The 27,195-nt window shown below is 38.7% G+C and overlaps 1 protein-coding gene across 2 annotated transcripts; it reads right to left on the reverse strand.

Annotated features, from left to right (window-relative positions):
• On the reverse strand, positions 1–27,195 carry LOC120563898 (cholesteryl ester transfer protein, plasma). Of its 2 annotated transcripts, none has more exons than XM_039808397.1 (17): positions 26,814–27,195; positions 25,946–26,060; positions 25,732–25,863; positions 23,899–23,969; positions 23,713–23,800; positions 23,533–23,602; positions 23,024–23,084; positions 22,694–22,785; positions 16,691–16,790; positions 15,114–15,193; positions 14,778–14,828; positions 14,537–14,689; positions 12,676–12,743; positions 7,920–7,962; positions 7,374–7,446; positions 1,983–2,068; positions 1–1,884 (listed from the first exon to the last, which is right to left on the reverse strand). In XM_039808397.1, exons 2-17 carry the CDS (start codon positions 25,999–26,001, stop codon positions 1,807–1,809), a joined length of 1,302 nt encoding a protein of 433 aa, XP_039664331.1. In that variant the 5' UTR covers positions 26,002–26,060; positions 26,814–27,195; the 3' UTR covers positions 1–1,806. The 2 variants fall into 2 exon arrangements, with proteins under 2 accessions (XP_039664331.1, XP_039664330.1); XM_039808396.1 differs by having other exon boundaries at positions 26,810–27,195.

The following is a 27,195-nucleotide window of genomic DNA, read 5'->3' on the forward strand; positions in this document are numbered from 1 at the left end:
TTTTTTTTTTTTTTAAGCTTTTTTATTAAAAATGTCATGATTTGAAATTTACATTTGCAAATGTTTTTAAATAAGCTTTCAGAATAATGGTTGGCCAAATATTTTTCCAGGTCACGCAATTCTGCTTCCAATTTCTGAATTTTATCAATATGCTCTTTTTTCCTTCTGGAGGTTTGTGCAATAAGTTTGCCTCTAATGTAGACTTTAGATGCCTCCCAAACCATTGCTATTGCAATAGAGACATATTCATTCTCCATCTGCCCCATCTAAGATTATCTGAGTAAATATTTGCACAAAGTTCAACAGGTGCATGATCTGACAGGGAAATAGCATTAATATTACTATCAATAACAGCATTAATCAGGCTCTGAGAGATCGAAACAAAGTCTTTTACTGAGTGTGATTTGTGGCAGTGTGAGTAGAATGTGTATTCTCGTTTACTCTGATTAACCAATTGCCATACATTAATCAGACCATTGTCCTCAATCAGCATGTTAATGGAACCTCTATCCTTAGGTGTTGAGGTTCCTAAAAATCTACTTTTATCAAGAGTCCCATCTAAGACTTGATTGAAATCTCCTGCTAAAATGATTTGTCCTTGTGAATTTCCCAGTATAGTATTAACCTCATGAAAAAAAGAAGGATCTCCTTTGTTAGGCGCATAGATGTTAGTGTTAGTTCCATGCCATTTATGATGGCTTCAAGACAAATAATTCTGCTGTTAGTATCCTTCAATTCCTTCAACACTGAAAAGTTCAACCTTTTATGTACCAATATAAGAACTCAGTTTTTCTTGCTTGAGAAGGAGCTATAATAAACCTGCCCAACCCAGTCTCTTTTAAATTTAGCCTCCTCATCCATGAGCTGTGATTCTTGAATGAATGCTATGTCAGCTTGTTTATGTTTGAGATATAAAAGTACTTAGTGAACTAAGTGAGCATACATGACCAAACTGGTCAACATAAACATTCCCTCTACAATAGAGGAGAAAACACAAAGAAGAAAGTCTCCAACAACTAACTGGAGACTCATTTCACATTAAATCACTCCAGGATTGAGGGAAAAAAAAATCTGCCTAGGACCGTGGGTTGTCCGGTTCGCCCACTAAGTCCCCAGATAGCTACACAAGCATTATCCAACCCCACTCTCAAACTCACCACGTAGATTAGCTGTCAGTTAGACATTAGTCTGTCACATGAGCTGCTGAATGAATTTGACAGCTTCCAACGCATCTTCAAACTTTCGGTTCTTCCCCTTCGAGCAAGTCTGAACTTCACATTCTTGTCATGGAGCAGATGTTTTACTGCAGTGAAAGTTTTCCTCCTCTCAGCTAGCTCCTTGGTCATGTCCTGGAAAAGGGAAAGCGGGAAAGCTTGCATCCATTCCACTCAGCTCCACATTTCTCTCTCGCAACTTTAAGCACTTTGTCTCTTGCGGACGAGCGCAGGAATCTTATCATAATCAGCCTGGGAGGCTGACCCTCATTCGGACGGGATCCACGAGAGCGGTGTGCTCTTTCGACTTCAAACTCATCATTAATATCCATACCAAGACCCTCTGACAACAGCTTTTCTATGCACGCTGTCATGTTGTCCCCCTCAGCCCTCTTTCAAACCCAGCAGAACTTGATTACATTTTTTAATCGATTGACAGTAGTATAAATATAAAACTCAAAAATCAAAACGTGCTACTAGTATGCAACAGAAGGATGTTTTATATGGCTTAACATGTTGATAATTATTTTGAGAGGTACAATTTCTTTGCAAGCAACACCAAATCTGGCCCAAATTGCTTATGGGTGCTCATTTACTGTAGTGTTTTCGTGAGGAACTCAACCAGGAGGTGATGAGGGAAACCAAAATCCATCTGAATCACCACAAAGCCCTGCAGCATAGGGGAGGGGGAGACAGAAGCAATGTGACTAAGAAGTACAACAAATAGAGGCACATGATAAGAAGAAAAAAAGTCAAGAGAACACTTACATCCCGTGGAAGCACCTCTGGGTTAATGATGTCAAATAGGTTAGTCCCCTGTTTGTCCAACAGCCTGGTTAGCTCAATCTCAAGAACTAGAACACACGCCACAAAAGTATTACAGAAAACCACATTATATAACACACCACTTTACCCCTATTCCACAGTAGATGCTGGAAAGTAGATGCTTGAATGTAGCCACCGAACAACTACACAGACGGTAATTTGAACCCTGCTACAACACGTCAACCCAAACCCTTTCTTTTAACCTAACCCTAACTTTTAAGGAGAAATATGTAAAATATGTACCGTATTCATGTATAACATGACCATGATATGTCATCAGATACTAAGCAAACATGCTTTCTTCTGTGACAATCATGCTGTGAACACATTACAGAAATCATACACACATCCATTACAGAGAACTGGATACAGTCCCGTTCATTCCAATGAGAGTGCTCAAAAGTGCATAAATCAATCATGGAGCTCGGATCTTCCGTGTTGACTGGCCCATGACGTCACGATGGCAGTGTTGCCAACTCTTTTCCAATGAAAGTCGCTGGCACCAGCTCCAAAAGTCGCTAAAAGTCGCTAGATGACGACATACGCTCATTTGCATATTTGTGACATCATTACGCAATTATTTGTATAAAGCTAGTAGTGGTTAATATATAACTCTGCAAACCCTTGGTGTTCTCTCAATGAGCTTCATGAGGTAGTCACCTGAAATGGTTTTCACTTCACAGGTGTGCTTTGTCAGGGTTAATTAGTGGAATTTTTTTCCCTTATTAATAAAAAAAGCAAAGGGTGGCTACTTTGAAGAATCTAAAATATAAGACATGTTTTCAGTTATTTCACACTTTTTTGTTAAGTACATAATTCCATATGTGTTCATTCAAAGTTTTTATGCCTTCAGTGAGAATCTACAATGTAAATAGTCATAAAAAAATAAAAGGAAACGCATTGAATGAGAAAGTGTGTCCAAACTTTTGGCCTGTACTGTATATACATATATATATATATATATATATATATATATATATATATATATATATAGGTCAACGGTTATAGAACACCCCAATTTTTCCAGGTTTTTATTGAAATTCATGCTGTTCAATGTCTTATTGTACTCTGAAATGAAAGAATAGAACAAATGAACAATTTAAGTTAAAAAAGAAATCATTGAATCAATTTATAAACCAAAATGTATTAAAAATTTCCCTGACCAACTAGGCACATACTAGAGGGCAGGGCTGTAGTACTCGAGTCCGGTCTTGGACTCGAGTCCGGACTCGAGTCCGTTTTTCTATGGTCTCGGACTTGTCTCGGACTCGCTGGTATTCGGACTCGGACTTGTCTCGGTCACTGGTCTTGCCAAATATGGCTTTTGGTCTCGACCGAATCCAGGTGTCTTTACTCTTTACTATGTTCCCATATAACATTTTCGCCGCTACCTATGTTTGTTTACTAGGAACATAATTAGGGTACGACGCCCCCGATACCGCCCTGATGTACCCAGTCCCCGATTTTGAAGTTAATGTCCCGAGTCCCGACAAAAGCCTGTCCCGGTTTTAGGAGGAGCGGCGTCAGCCAATTTTGCCGGGGCTTCAGCCCCGATTGTTTTGAGTGTAGCCCCGAATGTAACTTTGTCCAGTTTATTTTTCCGAGGCGAATACAACGGGCAGCTACGTACGGGGTCCGACCATGTTGTGTTGGTTGCTATCACCTAGCAACCGTCTCTACGTGAGGAAAGCTGTTAAAGCCGGGTGAAGTTTTCGGAGGAATCATAGCCAAATCAGTGTAATACATTGATGCCATCAACACAAAGTTCCTGTGACGTGACGTTTCCAGTCTATGGTTCAGACTCAACCACACGGAGCTCTGAAGCAGACCTGTGCGTCTCTTAGTGTCCACTCTGTAAAATGCAGCGCAGCCTCAGGTTATAACGGATGCGCTCTACTGTTGACATGCTGCGGTAGATGTGTTGCGTTGTGCTGCGTGTATTTCTGCAGTAGATTCGGGTTTTCCACCACCGATGTCGAGCAGCGCACGGCCACTTCTCTAGCTAAACTCTTTGTCTCATTCAGACACCCAAACAGGGCTCTGTGTCTGTCAGAAGGTCTGAGATCTACAGCAATCACGTAATGCACAGCAGACTATGGTGCAGGTAGATTTCTGAAATACAGTGACTTTATTCTTGTAATAGCCTATTATAACTTTATTTTTCTCCAAATCACGACTCCTCCAAATCACAGAGAACACAGATATACTGTATTTTGAGTGTGCACAAAGTTTTGGACATTGCTCAAACACATCTGAAATATTAATAGGCCTACATTAACAACTAAAGAGCAAAACAGGAGGGGGGAGTAAATGATTCCTAGTCTATGTGTGCTGACTCAGATATAATTAGAAAAGTCCATCCAAAGGAGAATACATATTTGAAAGCAATACAGAATGCCTGTTAGCCTTACTTCAATACATTCCATTATGTTTTTATATTTGGATTGTAATCTATTTTTCTTTTTACATAAAGATATTTGCAGAATACATTGATTACATACATCTAACACTGTTATTATGAGGTATCACCATATATCATCATTCTGTTTTCTTTAGATTAGAATATATGATATCAAGGGGAATGTCTTTACTTAAAAATCCTGGGTGTTGTGACACTGTTTTTGCTTTTAAATCAACAAATAATAACCCCAAATGACTGATAATGTCATGGACGCATTAGACTTTTTTTTCCTGTCCTGGACTCGGTGCTGACTCAGACCTTTTTGGACTCGGTCTTGTCTTGGACTCGAACCTCTCTGGACTTGGTCTAGACTTGGACTCGACTAGTCGTGGTCTTGGACTTGTCTTGGACTCGACAAAGGTGGTCTTGACTACAGCCCTGCTAGAGGGTACTGCATGGCGCTGCAAAATGCTGTGGTAGCCGCTTTGGTTCAGGGTGCCTTTCACTCTGTACAAATCAACGACCCTGGATCCAGCCAAACAGCCCCAGACCATCATGCTTCCTCCTCCATGTTTGACAGTTGATGTCACACACTGAGGAACCATCCTTTCGCCTACTCGACGGCATACAAAAATCCTGCGTGAAGATTTCAAATTTTGATTCATCAGTCCATAGCACCTTCTTCCAGTCTTCAGTAGTCCATTGACGATGTTTCTTGGCCCAGGCAAGCCTCTTTTTCTTATTCTGACTTATTCTGATTCTTGATGCAACTCAAACCTGCAGCTCAAAGTCTTCTCTTTACAGTTGAAACTGAGACTTGCTTATTACGACCACTATTAAGCTGTGCTTGAAGCTGTTGTCCTGTGAGCCGCCTATCACGCAAGCTGTTGACTCTCAGAAATTTGTCTTCTAATTCTGTTTTTCTTCCTGTCAGAGTTTCCCCCAGTTTCGAAGTACCTTTTGATGGTGAAGAATACTGTACTAACTGACACCTTGACTTTCTTCGCAATTTCTCTGTAGGAAAGACCAACATTCTTAAGTGTTATGATGGTCTGTCTGTCTTCCAGTGTTAATTGCCTTTTTCCCGCAATTTTTATGGCAACACACTACTATCTGCAGTACAATACTGTTCAAATAATGCTCACAAGGGTACGGTACCACAGTGTGTTCCAATAATACTTTTATACAAACAGAGGGGTTCGTAAGTAATCCAGACAAGTTGGAACACCTGTGGGAATTGGTAGTACCAACTTTCAAAGCATGATCAACCTCCATTGCTGCAGAAAAGCTTTACCTTGTTAACCCATTTCTTGTTCCCTGAAAAAGGCCTTTTTGTAAAATACTGAAATGTACATTATTTTTCAGTTTTGGGTAACTGCTAAAATTTCAATAAAAAACTAAAATAATTGGGGTGTTCTAAAACTTTTGACCGGTGTTCTAAAACTTTTTACTCTATGCGGCTATTTGGAGAGGATGGCTCCAACATAATTCCGTTGTATCGCATACAATGACAATAAAGATCTATCTATCTAAAGCCAGTATGTTCTCCTTTGAAATTTCTATTCCAGTCCAGAACGTTTGCTTTTGTTTTGGCCTGTGTGTTGCCCCCCACTGCCTATTTTGACACACCGGGTTGCCAGATATAAAACACAAACACAGTGTGCTGCACCTATGAAAGCAGCAACCAAACAAACTGGATCAACAGAGTTAGATTATACCCGATCTAAAAAACCTTGGCATCTTTCTAAACATTCTAAACATTTGCATGACTACAGATAACTCCGGTAGCCTAAATATTGCAGATGCATTTGAAAGATAGAGACAGACGCGAGTATTGAGCCGTACGGACCACAGATTACACAACTAGTCAGCATTTAGCTAACGTTGATGTTGTGTGATGTTGGGTTCAGCTTTTTTCAACCCAGCAAACCGCGTGAGCTTCGGTACGGGGGAGAAAGGGTTCAGGTTGGGCGGGGAGGAGAGACGACTCTCCAGTATTTTGAATTTGGACTGTAGTACCCATTTTAACCCTTGTGTTGTCCTTTGGGTCCCAGTGACCCGAAGGACAACACAAGGATTATGTACTTCCGTTTACTTTGTTGAGAATTGCTCTCTAAACCCTGTTTCTTGTAAAGTAAGAAAAGTTTATTTCTAGAACACAGTTCTAGACACAGTTTAAGCTGACCAAAATGCTGTACAAACAAGAACTAAGGTGCTGTATTAACCCTTGTTTAGAGAGCAATTCTCAACAAAGTAAACGGAAGTACATAATCCTTGTGTTGTCCTTCGGGTCACTGGGACCGAAGGGCAACACAAGGGTTAAATGCTAGCTGTCAGTATTACATATTCTCCTTTAACCCTTCATAGCTAGCTGCTAACTTAAGTGTTAATGCTTGATGCAGTATGCCAATTTTGTTCAGCGACTCATTCAGTTACCTACTTTCGAGCATCTACCTATTTCCACAATTGGAATTAAATAAAACATAACACAACATGCAGCCATTCCGTTCCACTTTCATCTCCTGAAGTTACATTTTGACGCTGCTATAAGTTGATACCATAGCATAGTTTAGTTAAGGGTATTTTCAGGTCAAGTTAGCAATGCTGTTGATTATGATTGGTTATGTATCATCTCTCATCTCAGTAATTGACTTGCTGGTTAAATAAGTTCTTATAGTAATGTCCATATATTTTTAAAATGTTATGTTGACAGTAATTGTATGAAAGCCATTCTAAGGCAACTAGGACTACAGTTGAAAATTAGTCGACTGGCTAACACTGGCGCATTTACAGAAATGTTGATTAATGTGCATTGTCCTAATCAAAATAAATAAATAAAATCTTAAGAGAATGCGTTCTGATGGTGGGGTCAATAGGTTGAGGTTTAAGCCAGGTTTCATTTTATTATGTGTGTACATTTCTTTTTCCCTTACCAGACAGGACCTTGGGAATGCCTATCTTCTCCACAGCTTCTCTTATGAACTCCAGTTGAGCCTCATCTAGCAGCTGGAAAAAGAGAGACTGGTGATTGAACAAGTCCAAACTAACATTCAAATAACAGCATAGTTTCAACAAGCAACATGGACAAAAAAATTATTGAAATGGGAGAAAAATACTTACTTTTGTGTTCTCTTGTAAAATGTTTGTGTTTCCTTTCTTATTATTAATTGTTATCAGAAGAATAATCATGTACTACAATATGTGTCATTTTTACTTTAGGGATTACGCACAACAGACATATATTGTTTATCATACACGTGTGTCATGGCCGAAGTCAAAGAAAGCAAAAGCAGGTCTTTTTCATCTCCCATCTTAAATATTTTCCTCCATGTCCTGTGACTCTAGCTGTATTTAAGCTATAATTGATCTGCATCACTATCATGTCAAATTTCTCAAATAATTTCCTATGCAGCTTTAACTATAGTATTTTCCACATAAGAACATTTTGGTCAGTGAGATCAAGTGAAAATAGCTCTTACTGGTTGATGTTGTAAGGGCAGCTCAGCTTGCAATACAAAGATCCTAGAGAGGAAGAAGGATCACCATCACACACACCAAGCACAGGACATGGACTTATGGTGTGTTCACACCAAACACAAAGCAAATATTTTGTGCAGCACAATTCCATACAAAGTCAATGCAAAGATGCAAACAGACACAAATTCGTGCTGGGCAACACAAATGACGGGGCTGACACAAATACGTAAAATTTGTGTTTTCGACATTCTCCTGACATCCTGATGTTGTTGAATCAGTCATCAATGATACATATCTTAAATGCCCGGGAGTTCAGTTTTAAAGTTACACAGTATGTAGATATATTTGTGTATAAATAATAACATTTCTGTTGATTTATGCCTAATTTAGATCAATCTATAAATTCATTTATCAAATTAAATCTTATTTAAAATACAATTCCAGTGAAATTTTATCCCATAATTTCTTTCACTTTGTGCATTAAAACAGTAATAATAAATAAAGCTGCAAGCAGCAAGGAACATGCAAACTGTGCCTTTCCTTGACCATCTGACACTGCGTTAGTAACACATTATTTCCTGCGTGGATTGTGTGGCACTGGAAATTATGTATTGCAATTTTATTAAGCACTTCCTGTTGAAAAATGGTTTATGTAAGGGCCCGAAGTATTGGGTCACAAAAAAAAAGCAAAAATGCACTACAACTACTCAAAGCGCTTTACACAGTGCAGGCACCATTCACAAACACATATACTGGTGGCAGAGGCTGCCATACAAGGTGCCACCTGCTCATCAAATTTTAGAAGGATCTGTTAAAGGGGTAATAGAAAATTTTTTTTTTTTTTTACGAAAATTTATGGCTAATTGCAAATTTGGTAAGATGTGTCGGACTTTAGCTAGGAGCTCCACACAGTCTGATGAGAAAGCGGCAACCTCCATACCCAGTGAAAGTCACCATTTCCCTGGGTACTGGACTACTAGAATACTCGGGGCTGGCTGCCAGCTGCCGGCATAACTAGAGTAGCTATATTAATAGTTTGAATTTCATCATGCCACTTATATAACATCTACCCCAAACTTACAAAGCTAACAATGGTGTCCGATTTCAATTTAATTAATTGGTTTCGTTAGCTGCGAATGTCACTTCAATCCTATGTGTACAGATCGCGCCTAGTTAGCTTCATTTACGGCGTAATTGGAGTATATTTACAGTTTTAATTTCATCATGCCACTTATATAACATCTACTTCAAGGTCTTATAAAGCTAACAATGGTGTCCGATTTCAATTTAATGAATTTTTTTGAACATTAGGGGTTTTGTTAGCTGCGATTGTCCCTTCAATCCTAGCTAACTGATTCTTGAAACTTTGGCGAAAACATGTCCCACTAAGAAAAGCACCAATTATGTTGGAAATTAATAACATTTTCATGAATAAAAAGAATCAAGGTTATACGCAGGGGGTCCTTTGCACATATGTAAGGTTCTTTTATAGTTTTATTTTTAATTTTTATTAATTTAATGATTATTTGCTGGCCCATTGCATACAAAATCAGTTGTCCTCGGATAGGAGATAATCATTTCAACTTGATTAAAAAAACATAAAGTAATAATTGAATTGAATAATATCTTTACTACATGAAATAGTACATTGTAATATGTTTTAAAAACTACAGTGAGTTTTTAACAATATTTACTATTATTTTGTGGTTGCTCAAAATGTGTCCCACATATTCGTCACCAACTTTCAGATATTTTTAAAAAGCAATAAAGTCAGGCAACTAAAAGGTCAACTACATTCCTGAGGACCCCATTTTCAAACCTTCAGCTCTACTGCATGCTTCAAGATCACTCAAGCTCCCTTAAATTTGCTATTTTCTCTTATCTTTCATATTTTTGGACACTGCTAATGTCGCCACCATAACATGTCAACACCGTCTCTTTTGTATAAAAAATATTAGATTAGATTATGACATAAATGTATACTTTTTAAGAAGAGGTCTGAAGTAGCTAGCAATAGAGGCTAGTCCGCAAATCCGATTTCAATTAATGATTTTTTGTGAACATAGGGGTTTTGTTAGCTGCGACTGTCCCTTCAATCCTATGTGTACAGATCGCAGCTAGTTAGCTTCATTTTCGGCGTAATTAGAGTATATTTACAGTTTGAATTTCGTCACGGCACTTATATAACATCTACCTCAAGGTCTTATAAAGCTAACAATGCTGTCCGATTTCAATTTAATGAATTTTTGTGAATTTCAGAGGAATTCTAAGAGGAGGCTAGCTAGCTCTCATTGATAGAGCTCCATCCAGCCGCAGGCTCTATGAATGAGAATCGCGGACAAGAGGCGTTTATTTCCCCGATCGTTTGTTTAACTCAACACATTATAATTACACACATTATAAGATTAACTGGAACCTGTGGTAAGAGATTGCTGGCGTAACAAGCTCGCTGACCGCACTCTCACTCACACACACCGGCCATTTAGCAGGAAGAGGGGAGCTGCAGGCCCCGGAGCTCTGTCAGGGCAGCGGCGTTTGGTAGTCCAATAACCCAAAAAACGGTGACTTTGCACAGGTATGGAGTTCCGTGGGCTGCCAGCCGTGACGGAGCTCCATCTACCTCACAGCAGGCCGGGGTCTGTGAAGGAAGGCAGGCCAGGCAGCGAGGCAGTAACACTGACAGCACCGGCCGCTGAACTGAACCGCTGAAAATTTGCAATTAGACATCAGTTTTCGTAAAACGGCCCATATTTGATCTCTACATAGTTGATTTCTCGCATAAACAAAAGTGAATTTAATGGTAAAATAGCAGATGAACAATGTATACAATTTCTGAGATCTGCGCGACCTATTCAGAAGACTAAGCTGACCTCAGATCAGTTGTGTAGCCTATGTAAATGTTGGGGCGTGACAAAGAGAGAGACTAGACTTATGACCTGTCTCTCTTAGTTACCTGTTATAGTTACGCTGTTATAGTCCTAGACTGCCGGGGGACTTCCTTCCTTTGACACACTGAGCTGCTCTCTCCTCTCCCTTTCTATTACTGTTACTATTACTGTTACTATTACTATTACTATTTGTGTGCAGCCCGTCCCAGAAATGCTTGTTACTAATCCTAGCTTCTGGGGAGTTTACTCCCCGGAGTCCTTATGCTTTTTTTTTCCCCCAGCGTATTTCCTTGGAGAACGTTGGCACCAGACCCTGGTTGCAGCTGTCGCCCTGGTCCTGCTGCACTCCCTGCTGAGCTCAGCGATGCCCTGCAATGTCATGCTGCGTCCTGCTGAACCCTGCAGCTTCCCGCTACATCCAGTCACTGTTCCATTATTAATGTGACTACTATCGCCACTGTTCATCACACCCCCAACCGGCTCGTCAGACACCGCCTACCAAGAGCCTGGGTCTGTCCGAGGTTTCTTCCCAAGAGGGAGTTTTTCCTCGCCACTGTCGCACTGCTTGCTCTTGAGGGAATTACTGGAATTGTTGGAATTGTTGGGGCTTTGTAAATTATAGAGTGTGGTCTAGACCTACTCTATCTGTAAAGTGTCTCGAGATAACTTATGTTATGATTTGATACTATAAATAAAATTGAATTGAATTGAATTGAATTGAATTGAATAGAGACAAATGAGGAGGAGCCGCTGAGTTGACGTCAACTAGGCGGCTTGTTGAGATTTGCCCATTTTCAGAGGCAGTTTCAAATTGTGAGATTTGCAGAGGAAAGAGGTGTAAATGTGATTTTGAGGTTCTATGTATGTCCTAGTTACCCACCAAACTGTCGTTTTTCAACTATGACAAGGTAAAATCGGTTTTGCATTGTATCACAACTTTAAGGCCTCTAGGAGGAGTTTTAAAAAAGTTCCATGTATATGTTCTCACATGACCTATGACATCATGTCCGAGCTATCGACTATTCCTTCACAATTTAGGGTCACATTAGTATGATTATACCAAACAAAAATGAAACAAATCTGATAAATCCTCTAGCAAAAACCTTGCACAAAATACAAAATGGCAGACTTCTGCTTGGGTGGAGCTAATGAAAGCAAAACGGAAATATGTCTGAAATGATAAGAGCGATGTGAGTAGAACATTTTGTGTTGAACGCGACAGTCATCCAGTAAAACAAATAAGTATTGGACTTGATATAGTGGTGAATATAATTGGAAGGTGTGCAAATGATAATTTCTGTAACTTTCCAAAACCGGCAATCCAACAATCGGGCACACTTAACACAGAGATGGGCCAGATGTGTGCAGGTGAGAAAGTAAACAGTGTTTAAACATCTCTTCCCAGCTCTCTACCAGAACCTTAGTCGTGTGTACAATCAAGTGCAACACCATTAATGCCTTTGGGGAAATGTGCGCCATTATCTACATTATAACACATATCACATTTTGCCCTCTCCATGACCACAGGCTTAGCGCACCTTCAACTGAGGCCATTTGGAACAACTTTCCCTCAGATACGATTGGATGACATGCTGTATGAAATGGTTTGTTTTGAACATACTGACACATTTACTGTGACCGTCTGCCTATGTACAGAAGCAAGTTCTCCATCTATCTATGTTATTGTAGAACCAATAGCTTTCTGACTGATTACTGCAAAAATGTGTGGGTGCTTTCATGAAACCCAAATATATATATATATATATATATATATATATATATATATATATATATATATATATATATATATAAGTTATAAAAGTCGTTCAAAGCCCGTAAGTCTTGTAAAAATCAACAAGAAATGTCTTACTCTGACGGGTTACCATGCAGGAAAAGTTTCTTGTCAGCATAGGAAACTGTGACGTCCGTGGCCACACCCTAGATATAAAAAAAAAAACAATAAAAACGTTACTCAAACACACTGAAATCGTCACAACATATACAACTATCTAACCACATTATGTAGTCACAGATGGTCATATTTTCACTTTTTAACTAAGCCTCGGTCACATAACATGCCAAGATGTAAAAATACTTCACTAAATGCCTTGCTTTGTTGCATTCGCATCAGAAAGCTATTGCGTCAGATTTTAATACAGTGAGGTGGTGGTGATGGAGCAGTGGGTATGACACATGCCTTTGGTGTGGGAGACCCAGGTTTGAATCCCACTGTGATACCTCAACCAATATGTCCCTGAGCAAGACAATTAACCCCTAGTTGCTCCAGAGGCGTGCAACCTCTGACATATATGGCAATTGTCAGTCGCTTTGGATAAAAGCATCAGCTAAATAACATGTAATGGATGTGCATGTCAATTTGCCTCAGAATTTAAAAGCAAAGCTGTAGACTGTAAAGTTTGTATAATTGTGACCTCATATAATAAATAATTTATACTGTATTAATCAACTGTTATTAAAGGGAAATAACAATTTTTTCACTCTTTTATTAGAACACACTTATATTCTATCTCAGTGGTATTGTGGTATTTAATTTTATCATTCCTTACAAATGCAATACCACAGGTTGCCTGGCAGATGATGCCATTTTGACTGTATGAAATGCTTTCCAAACACAGCACATTCACATATAGTATGTGCATCAAACATATTGATAACACATTAATGGCATTCTAAGTACATTGGTCTGCTTTTAAACCATTTTGTTCTTGTACTAAATAACAACAAAATGCCTATTTAAATTATAATAAAAGCCTCATCCAGAACAGTGTTACATTCACCTTCTCCTGCACTGAAACTATTTACCTCCCAGCAGTGGAACTGGACCAAGGGGTTTATATCATCATTAAATATCATTGTCCTATCTCCCGCAAAAGCCTGGCCTGGCAGCGTACAGTACAGAGTGCCAGCAAGTCGCCGGCAGTCAGCCATCCAGTGAGACATAAACATTAGGAACGGGCCAATACTTTCAACAACCTGTTGTCATCCCCAAAAAAAGGCTAAATTTAGCCTTAAATCGGTTTCATGAAAGCAGTGGCACTTAAGTTACCATGGAGATGTATTCAGTGCAGCTAGCCTGATCCAGACTCGACTGATGATTTAAACTGTTTATCCATTACTTTTAGTGTATCAGTGTGAATAAAACAAAGGAAATGGTCACAGATTTTAGATAAGCAGATAAGAAATCCCACTCATGAAGGTTAACAATGAACCCATTAAAAGAGTTAACACATACATACTTAGGGATAGAGACTGATGACCAGTTGAAGTGGGATGCATGTGCCATTGTGCAGGTAAAAAAAACTGCAACAGCGAATTACCATTTGGTTTGTGTATCTTTGCGTATGTGCACCTTGACCACCCGAATTTCTGTATTTTGAGATAATAAAGTTTACCTTGACCTTTACCTTGAATAGAACACAAATATATGGATATAATGGGATAGATATCCCTTTAAAAAATCATGTATGTATGTATGGATGGATGGATGTATGGATGAATGTATGGATGCAATAATTATTTCTATTTTTCAAATTGGGAATTACTGTACCACACTACACCATAGAGCAGTACAGTGGTGTGCAGGATACATGTATTTTAGTAGTGTGGGATGCATCAAAACAGATCAACATTCAACTCATAAAAATTCTGTTTTCTTTAACTTTCTATTAAATGTCTGAAAATGTCCTGTCACAAAATAAGTAGCAAAATACCGTTTGAAAGGAGAGTGTTGGTGTGCCTTGACTCCCACAGTGGAGCTGCCCAGAGGCCTTCCCCCAAACAGTTGTACCCAAGGTGGAGGTGTTTAGGGAGGGAACAGATGAACTCCAGACTCTTAGCTCTGGAGAACCTGATTCCAGTAAACACTGAACACACAAACGCAAAATAATATGTCTCACCTGATAAAGGTGTATATGTTTGCATTTGGGAGTGTGCAGGGATGAGAAGTGTTACCTTTCTAATAAATTCAGGCATGGCACTAGAGAGATTTGTCTTGAAAAGTTCCTGAAATCACATTTATCAACATAAACAAGAAAATAAACTGCAACAGTTGAAACATCTGTGACCAGATTACCTGGTTAGCTAAGATGTACAGGCACATAGCATATTTTATGTTTGTAGTATTTTTTGCATATGCAAAACCAATAAGAATATTACTCAGGTTCCAAAAAGAAGTAAGTAAGCTACCATCAAAGCCAATTTTATCAATAAGATACTACATCCATATGTGATGTTAAATGTGCCCCACCTGGATGTTTTACAGTACATGTTTGAAAGTGATGTGCTTACAGTTAGCTCTGCTCCAGAGATGTAGAGTTGGAAACGACCATCTTGGTGGGCAGCAGTAAGCATGGGGTTGAAGACCTGGTCTGGGGTTAAACACAAGTTATAGCTGTACTAAACAAGATTTTTAGTAGAATTACATCTGTTATTCACAAAGAGAGGAGAGAATCTTTATAACTGAGACACTGGCCTACCCTGCTGCTCATGAGCTGCTGCTCTTTGACTATTCAATTCAGTTTTATTTATAGTGTCAAATCATAACAGAAGATATCTCAGGACATTTTTAATATAGAACAGGTCTAGTCTACATCCTAACATTTTCAGGGACATAACCCCCATGAGCAACAGGGGCAAGAAGAAACTCCCCTTTAACAGGTAGAAAGTTTGGGCAGAACCAGATGGCTATGAGACAGAAAGAGAGAAGTGTGAAGTAATTTAGATATATATTTACTTATTGAATTTATACTTTAGGTTTATTGAGGTTATGCTTTAAAATGTCCTTAAATTACTATAAATGTTTTACCAGTCATAACAGCTGGAAAACAAATAAATGTGAAAACTGCCTTACACAAGATATATCTAGAAAATCAAGTTTCTACATCATTTTACCGCACAAAGGTCATAGTTTATCAGGGGAAACTAAAAGTTGCTGTCTACAATAATATCAATAACTATACCAACCTTAGACAAGGACAACAAAATAAAATTGCATTCAGTGACAAACCTTTTTTAATTCTTGCTTTCTATATATATCTGCACATATCAATTATGATATGTAAAAGGTTAGGGAAAGATTAAAGGAGAATTCCGGACAATTTTTACGTTAATCTTGATCCCTGTAAATATGCGTGTACTTTCATTTGAAAAACCCCGACCGGAATCGGTGCAGGCAACACGGTGTAGCTGCAGCTACGTGTACAAGCTTCCACTGAGCTAAAACGGCAGTTGTCAGGGCAAGTTTTAGGCCACGTCCACACAAACCAAAACAATCTTTTTTTTACCCGTCTTCCCTGGATTTGTTTCAAGAATAGTTGCGTCCAAACGAAACCATTTGTAAATGACTCAACATGCTACTTCATATTCCAGGCCTATAGGCAGCACTGTTTCTGCTACAGAAATTCACCAAAAAAAACGGAGAAGAAGAGCATAGTTAACTTCCACTTCCCATCATAACATGACTAGCTAGACTAACGTTCTCTTAATACATCCATGGACTATAATAACTTTTACCACTGCTCATTTTATAAAGGCCGCTGCAAGAAAACATGTCTTTGTTTACATTGTATAATGTGCTGTTGGACTGCTTTTTATTTTGCTATCAGACATGATTGCTCGGCCCAAATGATGCGAAACGTGCGTTTGCATCAAAAAGCGTCTCCGTGTGGATGGCCCCTTAGAGTGCCTTTGTGCCTCTTAACAGACACAAAATGCAGTTAAAATGTCTGTGCAACATGAACAGGGCCCTTACGTGACAACAAGATGCGTTTTCATTAAACAGACTGGAAAACTGGGTAGGCCTCTCTGGAATAGTACTAAAGTGGTTTGAATATACCTGCACTTCTAAATTTAAGCCAATTACTGACCTGAGACCCAAAAGTAAAGCATCATGTTTTCCGTCAGCTGCCTGGGGTGGAAAGCAGAGTCATTGATGACAGCGGAAGCATTATTGTAGTTGGTCAGCCCCTGGGATATTTATAAAAAAAAGGAAAGATAAGGCAAGGGATGAACAGAGAGACAACAATATGAGACTTTACACCTAAAACAAAGTGATTCTTATCTACATGTACACCTAATGTGAACTCTGAATGCTACTGCTATCCATGTATGATACAGAAGGAACTGTACAAAAATGATTAGGATGGGCAGGGGGATGACCAAGAGCTAAATTCCAATGTATATGATGTATTACAGCCAACTCCATAAACTACTGTGTATTATCAATGTTTGACAAAGTTGACAATTTCTATCAAAAGTTATCAAAAGAATTATGATCATCTGAAAAATGTGCAAGTTATGGAGGAACAACTTTCTCTAGGTTGCAGTCAAAACAGGAAGTCACGCGTATATTAGCAACAATAGGCTTGTTCGAGATGAGCCAGGTCTACGCAGAATCGATCACCGGCGATCGCTGCTCAATGCATGCCGGTTAGATTTGTGTCCGACTTGATCCCGACTTGCTCTGACGTCATGCACATGTGGGCAACGATAACCTCACGAGATCAAGGCGGCTGCAGTTCTGAGACGTAGGCAGCGCATTTGCTTTTCACCGACTGGGTCTGATAACATTTTATTAAATCGGACCACAGTGTTTCTGTGACTTCCTGTTCTACCTGAAGGCTGCTGGAAACTGTCCGACTTGACAGCGGATTTTTTCCCGCCTGCTCTCGTCCACTTTACAGGCGAGGCGCAGTTCACCTCGAACGAGCCTAATTACTCCAATTAACCAGAAAACCCAGACTCAGTTAATCCCCATGCTCTACTAAGGCTGTGTTGACGTCAATCATCCACTAGGTGGTGCTATTTTACAGGAAGTGTTTTGTATATTGGCATCAATTACTCATATACTCATACATAATAACTTAGTTTTTTTGTTTTTTTAACCTGGAACCGATTTGCGCATGTTTCTGTATCTATGTGACTGATGGGAACAATCTTTGAAATGTCTCCAATATTAAGCAATACTGCTGCAGTTGGCAGCAGCGAAACAAGCTGCAATAGAATGTTAATGGGAAATTGCGCAACTTCAATTTATTTCCACTAAAAGTGCTTGTTTTGCCACTGACATCCTCAGATTACTATTCAAAGTTTCTGACAACAGTATGTAAAAATATCCCTTCAGAAGTCTATATTTTTGTTGAAGAGTAAGATCCTTTTTGTTTAACATGAAAATATGTTGTCCAATCCAAATCCACCAGACTCAAATTAAAGCAAAATTAAAACACTAATTTTATCATTGTAAAACACACTTCATTCAAAGTCAGGACCCGTGCATGCAGGTCTAGTGTTTTTATTGTTTCTAGTTCTCAGTTATTTCCTGTTTCATTTTGAAATACTTATCCTGCACTCTACACTAAGGCTGTATTCGGAACTGTCTACTACATACAGTACAACCGACGAATGCAGTATGTATTACCTACTGCACTGTTCAGTAGTATGCTGTAGAAGTGTTATGTTAAATCGATACATTTTTCTGTATACTAGGTCAGGCTTAGTCCTTAAACAAGCTCTTAAAGCACTGGACAAAGGAAAACAAACTCATACCACTATTGCAATTGAAAAATACTAATTATTGGGCTTTTTTATGACCATTGTTTGTTTACTTTAAAATATACTGCATGGTTTAGCTCCCCCACACTTAAACAATTTATTATAACAGCTCGTGGTGAAATAAAACAAACAAGATCATAAACAAGGGGAGTCTGTTATATACTGTTATATAAAACATTGCTCAACAAAATGTGCTCAAACTGCTTTTTCAGTTACAGCAACAAACAGTGGAATGCTAATCCCACAAATATTAGAGAGTGCATGAGTTTTGGTTAGTTTGAACAAAAAAATAATCATGTTGTCATTAAGGTCTAATGATGCCTCACTGAATGTATTGTATACACATTGTTCTGTCCTACAAGTGTACTAATAAGTGTTATGTGGAATAATATTTTTAATATTGTTATATTGTACTGTATACACCACCAGGGACAACAGATCGAAATTAGCATTGTGATATATCTGGTGCAGTACACTTATTGTGCACTGTCCCTTTTTTTAAATAATATTAATAAACCAATAAATGAATGGAAATTGTATAGTAGCTACAACTGTTTTTTAATCTACAATACAATTTTCTAAAATTTTATTAAATATATTTATGCAAGAAAAGCAATTACAACAAACAATAATTATGTCACAATGCAGTCTGCATTGAGTGCTGCTCGGGTGTGTAGAAAGTCCTTCCAGTGCTCTTCAGCTCAGGGATCCAAATGTAAGGGTTAAAGGACACGGTTTCCTTGATGAAGGCCTCAACGGCCGAAACGCTTTGCCTTGTTTTAATGATTCAGCCAAGAAATATAATAAAGGCTTTTTAAACTTTACCCTCCTGAGTGCCTCAGTGTCCTTAAACCCTTAAATCTACATTGTGTAATTAATTTAGTTGATTCTTAGCAGAAACCCCTTTGTTCTTTAACAAATATGTGCTCATTTATGTGTAATTACTTCCACCAACTAATCAAAGTATTCTTGTAAGCGTAGAATCTGCCATTCAGAATACATATGAGCGAGTTGCTCGAATGGCAGCAGCCATGTTGCGCCTCCATCTTTAAAATACATTAACCAAAGAGGGACATACCTGGAAATTCAAGCTCCGCCTTTCGCGCTTTTACACTCAGTGGCAGCGTGACTAATGCCAGGGGGAGATTACTCGCGACTGCCGGCAGATTTGAAAGCCTGTTGAAGATGGAGGATCACGCCTATTCTCGAGGACATGTAACGGAGTCGCCAAGGAAGCGAAAAAGAGAATTAAAACGACAACGTGACGCAAAGCAACAACACCAAAGTTAATACTGGAGTGGCTTTTCCAAGATGGAAAGAGCTCATAAGGAGCAAGGATTTTAAAAGGGGATGCCAAAGTTGCCTGCTTTCTTCTCGACAGGTAATTCAGCCTACAACTCACGTCATGCAGTTATAACACAGACTAGGCTACAGCTAGAACAGCTGCGTGTAAATGATGGAGATACTTAGAGCTAATTTCGGGTTTGGCCACCATAGGAGTTAAAACGCGCTCGTATTGGGAAGGTCTAGAAAGTAATATTCAATTTCACTGCTAGATTGAAGAAATTCTTAGACAATGTACAGTAGCTTTAAACAATAATTATGAACTGAAATGTTAAAGGAGAAATATGTTATATAATTACTGTATTAAATCATAAAATGAACATATGTCATCAGATATTAAGGAAACATGCTAAGTCAAGCTTAGATCGGGTCCAAAAAATCAAGCCCGACCCTACCCGAGCCCGTGCACGTTGTGCCGAGCCCAGCCCGGCCTGACACATTAACTGTAATTATGAGGTCCTCAACTACAATTCCCGAGTTGTTTGCACTGCAGAAATCTGTTTGGAAGGAGTATGCTTGGAGAAGTAACAAAAGAGGACACTGAAGGCTGACTATCATCTTTTCTGCCATGGCAAGCCTGCTTTATGTGTCTAGTCTGTTCATCGTCCGCGTTTTTTGCTGTCATAGGCAAGCAGAATGCACTCGACAAAGCCAACACATATGTTCTCACTGGCCACGACTTGTTTAAAATGGTTCCATACCTCCGACTTTCCTCCAAACTTGCTCAAAGTTAATTCTCCTGGTTTTATTTTTTTCTTTACATCTTCAAGCTCCATGTTGCACTTATAAGCTACACAATACAGCACAGCAGGCCCGGTGTGATGCGTGCGAGTGGAGGAGATGCTGCGCATGATTATGGCATAGCTTTCTCCCCACCGAGTTAGGCTAATAAAGTAATGATTAAAAAAACACAAATGCTTGATCAAGGATAGTGGCGGGAAATATTGGCCCGACACGGCCCGTGTGTCGGGTTGGGTCAAGTTCGGGCTCGGGCAGAGAATCTACATTCTAATGCTAAGTTGAAATACTTTCTTCTTTTGTCTTTTCTCCTTTAAAATTTCTATTCCAATCTGGAACATCTGTTTTTGTTTTGGTCTGTGTGTTTTCGGCCACTGTCCATTTTGACACACGGGTTGCCAGATATGAAACGCAAACATTTCGTGCCGCAGCCATAGAAGCAGCAACCAAACAAACTGGATCAACAGAGATAGATTAATTCTACCCAATCTTAAAAATGTTGGCATCTTTCTTATAGGGCTGCACGATATTGGAAAAAACTGACATTGCGATATTTATTCTGTTGTATATTAGTGTTAGAGATTAGAGCCTCACTTCCCATCACAACCCCCATCGGACTAATGTTACGTCACATACCCTCATTGCCCGCATTTGGTATAGTCTGGGCAGACAAAGGCCGATGTGTGGTGACGGTAATGACAAACCGCAAAAACTATGGCGACGGATGCTCACTATCGGCCCAACTTGGACCATTGGCCGACAATCTCCTTGGTGTGTCTGGGCTTTTATAGGGACCTGAAAGATGTGAAAATTAGAGAATTCTTGGAAACTGAGTTCCATGGCTTTTCTCTATCTGTAGGGAAATAATTGACCTCTAGAGGTTTTGGGAAATGCCTGCTTACTATTACTATACTATTATTTGTATTACTTATTTCCCAATAAGTCTTGTTTAAGTTGCAAAATTTAGTTCATTTTTAGTGGACTTTGGTTCAGTGGTCCTAACATCCTCCAATTGACCTCAGAATTTCACAATGTGTGGTCCTACAGGCATTGTTGCATGAATAGTTTATAGTTAGCTTGTCATTTCATTTAAGGTTGTACATCTGGGCAGTTCATTAACCAGCTGGGCAGTGGTCGTATCTATCATGGCTATGCAAGAACAGAACAGAACATACAAAAACAAAATCCAGATAAACACAACTATACTGACACAGTATAAAATCTGTAGAAAGTTTTCTGTAGAACAAAAGGACCTCAGCTGGTGGTAACAGAAAATACCTGTTTACATTCCCCAGGGAGTCCAGTTGAACTTATTAATAATAAGTTAAACTGGAATCTCAGTTATAAATATATCTCAGTTATAAATTATATATATATATATATATATATATATATATATATATATATATATATATATATATATATATATATATACAGTACAGGCCAAAAGTTTGGACACACCTTCTCATTCAATGAGTTTCTTTTTTATTTTCATGACTATTTCCATTGTAGATTCTCACTGAAGGCATCAAAACTATGAATGAACACATATGGAATTATGTACTTAACAAAGAAGTGTGAAATAACTGAAAACATGTCTTATATTTTAGATTCTTCAAAGTAGCCACCCTTTGCTTTTTTATTAATAAGGGAAAAAATTCCACTAATTAACCCTGACAAAGCACACCTGTGAAGTGAAAACCATTTCAGGTGACTACCTCATGAAGCTCATTGAGAGAACACCAAGGGTTTGCAGAGTTATCAAAAAACTCTGTGGCTACTTTGAGGAATCTAAAATATAAGACATGTTTTCAGTTATTTCACACTTTTTTGTTAAGTACATAATTCCATATGTGTTCATTTATAGTTTTGATGCCTTCAGTGAGAATCTATAATGTAAATAGTCATGAAAATAAAGAAACACACTGAATGAGGTGTGTCCAAACTTTTGGCCTGTACTGTATATATATATATATATATATATATATATATATATATATATATACATTCATCTTTGGAATTCAGTTGTCCCAAGTTGTCTGATGTTCCATTTGTTTCTCCTAGTTGGTAATTAGAACTTGCCTTTTGTGTTTTAGACTCTAGTGTTTTTTGGATACCTATGCTTGATTCTGTACTGCATTCCTACTTCTTTTTAACCTTTTCTTTAAGACTTATGAACACAACTTAAAGAATATATTGTTGTTGTGTATTAGACTGGATATACAGGTATTATTTACCTTGTGGTATGATTCAATGTAGTTAGCAGTGATGACAGGAGCGGCAGTTACACCAATGTCCACACTGATGTCTCCATCACTGAGGAACTGCTCTGTAAGCACACAAACACTAATATTTAGATACATTCCAGATAAAAAACACTTATACATATCAGAAGAATTTACTTATTTTATGGATTTACACAAATTGTCAAATATACAGACACAGATAACCAAGGTAATGTGCTTAAAAGATATGACCGGAGTCACTTGCTCTGTCTCTCTATTCTGTTCACACACACACATACACACACACACACACACACACACACACAAAACACGTGCACACACCTGCTGTGTCTTGTATGAAGTCAGCCAGTATATTTGCCACTTTGTTGATCTCCTTACAAATCTGCATTTGAGAGAAGACATAAGCCCCTTTCATTTTTTTTCCATAGACTAACATGATGAAAGAGATGCCTGTAAGTTAGTGGATACATTTTTTTTAATGGCACAACCCCCTCGAAATGACTCGTTTCTCTTTTAGAATTTGATCCTTCCAGTCTGATAACATTTGGAAAGTCTAGAAGAGCTGCATGATTAAATCATTTATCCCCAGTAATACGACATCTGACTCTTCTGTTGTGTGCTACATGTGTGAAAGGGAAACTCCGGACTGTCGGGACCTAATGTCGGGACCTGTGAAAATGGCTCAACAGTATTACCTTTACTTTGACTAAGCAGACATGAACATGCTAAATATCAGTTTGTTGTGATTAAGTCAACATTTACGCTTATTTCCATTCAAAGAGAGATGAGAGAGATGAATGAAAGGTTAGTTTTGTTTCTCTTGTCCTCACCTGTCCCTTTATGACCAGCTTGACAGTGAAGGTGATGAAGTCAGTGAAGAGCTTCTTTAGCCAGTTTGGTCTGACCAACAACAGCAAACATACAGCAGAGTCAGACACTGGTTATGTAATGCAGATGCTTCTTTCTGTCCTGCTGTTGACAGCCCATCAGGCTTCAGTTTTGTAACTTACTCTTTGTCGCCTTGCAGATGCAGACGGAGCTTGTGAAAATTAAGATAACAGTCTGATGTGTCTGCTGCTACCTTCCCTTCTCCACAGTCTGGCAGAGGAGACAGGTAGAAATAACAGATAACTTTTCTTAATGCAGTTTCTATCAAGGCTCAATCCCTGCGTACATGTACAACGTAAAGTACTTACAAAGTCTGGGGTTGATCCCAAGATCAATCTGAGATTCAATTTCAAAGTCAGTTGATTGTGCAACGCTGACACTATGACAAATGAATACAAATGGCAAATAAATACAAATCAATTTACACAATTTACTTTTAAAAGGAAGTGATGTCACCATGGCTGAAAGAGCAACCTACAGAAACTCAAGCTTAATCAAAAGGAAATCCACTGAGATAAGTTACAGTGTGGCTCTTCTGTTTGACTGACATGTAATCTATAAGATGTGAAATGTCTGAACACAATGAGCTCTCACCACTTTTAAGTCACAAATGTAGGATGATTATAAACACCAAAGCACAATGTAACAGTAGCACAAATAGAAAACAATCAAAGCTGGAAAACCAGCTAAATAATGTCAGTTACACAGCAGTGTAGCAGTAGTCTGACAGGGTCTCAAAGGTTATGGTTGGCGTCAAACAAACCCTTTAGGGAAACCTCAAGGCAAGGTCAGCAAAAAACCTCTGGACTCACAATAAAAAATAATAACAAATGAAAGCTTCCAGCAGCGAAGAACAGACCTTAGCACCTCCCCAAAAGACGGGGCACTGGAGCGATGCACTGGAGATGATGTATAGCAAATTTTGGATCAATTCCACTATGTGGCGTTAGACAACATGCACTAAAGATGCATTACAATGAGGGACAATAAAGATCCAAACTTAACAGAATTTGATCCAATTGGTCCAATTACATTTGGAAAGTCTAGAAGAGCCACACATATAAATCATGTAATTCCCATTCAAGCTAGCAGAGCACTAAACCGAAAGGAGCTGGTTCTGGTTCTGCCAGCTACAGTCTCTAGTGCGCCTGCTCTATTGGCCGCACAGTGTGGAAGCAGTGCCTATCATTCCAGAGAGAAAAACCGGAAGAGAAAAAATGGGAGGGGCAGCATAAAGTGAATAGAATTAATATTAACAAGTCACATTAGTCAAGTCACATCATTACAAGTCTATCATTACAAGTATCATTCAAGTCTCATTCAAGTCTTATCTATCAACACTCTGCCACAGTTTATGTAGTCTCGCATTGCCAGACTTGTCTCCACAGCACTGCGGAGTAAGGTCTGGCTCCTCCATATATACCCTCCTGCATAGGAGAAAAAAACAGCCTGGGTTGTTTGCATTTCTTTAAACCAATCACAATCTTCTTGGGCAGCTCCGGTCACAGCAACGGTGTATCTGCAAATTGGTCTTGGGAGGAACTTGTATTGGTGGAACATTTTCACCCCGCAAAAGAAAACACCACATGAATTATTAAATGAAGCTAACTGTTTACACAATACAGTAATGTGAGCTATTTGAATTAGCTGGATACATTGTTAAACGTAAATTGCTCTTACCAGTGTATTGCCGTGTGTATTTTGTCCATTGCAAAACCCTGCCAATCGGTCCCATAACATCCCAATTAGAGAGTAAATGCCGTAAACATATTTTTTTGTAAATCTTTACAATCATTCCCGGAAAGAACCAAGCAGGCCTGAGTTGTTGCATGATAAAAATGTTCTTTAAAACTTGCCATTTTCAGCGAATAGCTTGCTAGCTTGAAGTTTGTTGATGTTTCCCGAAAACCAATGGAGTTTTGCAAGGCGAGGAACATCCGGCAGAAGATCCGGCAACGAGGGATGTTCCGGCGATTATGTGGTATATTAATTGTTGTTGATCCAGATTACAGTTTATTTGATGTAATAAATAGTGTATCTTATTTTTTGGGATTATTTTGTTTTTCTCTGACAAAGGAGAAATAAGTGCAGAAATAAGTGCAGAGTATATTTTGTTGATGATCACACACACTTTGACTCACAGCCAGCTGCCGTATCCATACTGGATGTTCCCTCTGAAGACTGCGGACACATTGCTTATTTCCAAAGCAATGCCTTCACCTGGACGTAGTTGAAATGCGCTCCGACCAATCGACAGGTTGTGAATCTCCAAACTGGGTGGGTCAATTGAGAAATATTACATGATTTATGACATTTTGTGTGTCAATCTGTGTATGGTTGTGTGTGTCCACTTACTTGTCCAGGCCATACATGACTGTGCCTATAAATCTCAGGGATTTCTCTCCCTTCATACTGGGGTATCTGGCATGTTGAAACGCTGCCTCAATCACTTTAGTGGTTTTCTCATTCACTGCCAGTAGCACACAAACCCAGACATATGGTCAAAGACATGCACAGATACATGGCAGACACATGGGAAATCACACATCTAAGCAACTGGGTATTCATTGGTACTTCCATATACATATAAGAAGCCAAAATTAAATAAGTAACCTGCAGGGTTACACGTCATATTTAGTGAACAGCTAATGTTGTTATATTCCAGTCCAGCTGTACACCACCAGAGCTAGTGTTTTGTACTTCCTCATTATACAATATGCATTACTACATCACAATAATAAACACAGTAACTTTGGCATAAAATAAAACTGAAATTGTTACTTTTTTTAACACATATAATTTATCTTATCATTGTAGTAAACTGGATTAAATAAATTAATAAATAAGGTCTCTACTGGATTACCGTGTTGCAAAATGGCATGCAATTAAGGAAAAAGCTATGCTGTGTGGCAGGAAAAAAATGCAGTATTTCTGTTACTGAGTATAATTCTATGACATAGGTATAGTCGTTTATCCCATCAAATCAAGGAGGACACAGAGGATTAAAAAAACATGGACTCTCCAGAAGAGCCATACTGAGAAATACAAAGAGAATTATGTGGAGCTGATAGACTTAATTAGCATTGTGTCAACTCATTTGGCAATGGCTTGAATGTAACAGATGTTAATATGAAATAGTTGCGCAATATAGCTTTAAATTGATTAAATAGTTGAAGGAAGCAAGTCTAAATAGCAAAACAGGATCACAATCCCACTCACATACAAGAGCTGCAGGGTAGGTGAGGCGACAAACAGCTCCGGTGAATCTGTATGCTGAAGCAGGGTCCTGCAGGCAGGCGTGGGATGCCCCAAACACAGATAGGCACAGCAGTAGGATCAGTAGCAGTGAGAAAACATCTTGAGGCATTTTGGACTTGGATACTTCACCTCTGTGTGAGTTGGTTGACATTTTTACCCTGTGTACTGGTTGCAGTTTACTTTATGTTTGTTAAATGTAATATTTCTTCTTGAGGTTTCCCTTTTAGACTCCAAATCCCATGTGCTGTAGCTGCTCTGCTCCTATGTATATGTAATTATCATTTTCGAAATTTCAGCCAGTGTTTTTGGACTCCGTGGTTACTAACCTTGTTCTCTCCACTGTCAGG

The sequence above is a fragment of the Perca fluviatilis genome, chromosome 8, assembly GCF_010015445.1.
Source record: "Perca fluviatilis chromosome 8, GENO_Pfluv_1.0, whole genome shotgun sequence".
Classification (NCBI taxonomy): Eukaryota; Metazoa; Chordata; class Actinopteri; order Perciformes; family Percidae; genus Perca; species Perca fluviatilis.

Coding starts and splice junctions, on each gene's coding strand:
- LOC120563898 (XM_039808396.1), bottom strand. CDS start 26,999: ATGTCAACCAACTCACACAGAGGTGAAGTATCCAAGTCCAAAATGCCT. Junction 22,786..23,023: donor CTTCATACAAGACACAGCAG/GTGTGTGCACGT, acceptor GTGTGCTTACAG/AGCAGTTCCTCAGTGATGGA. Junction 14,690..14,777: donor TGCCTGAATTTATTAGAAAG/GTAACACTTCTC, acceptor TTGTGTGTTCAG/TGTTTACTGGAATCAGGTTC.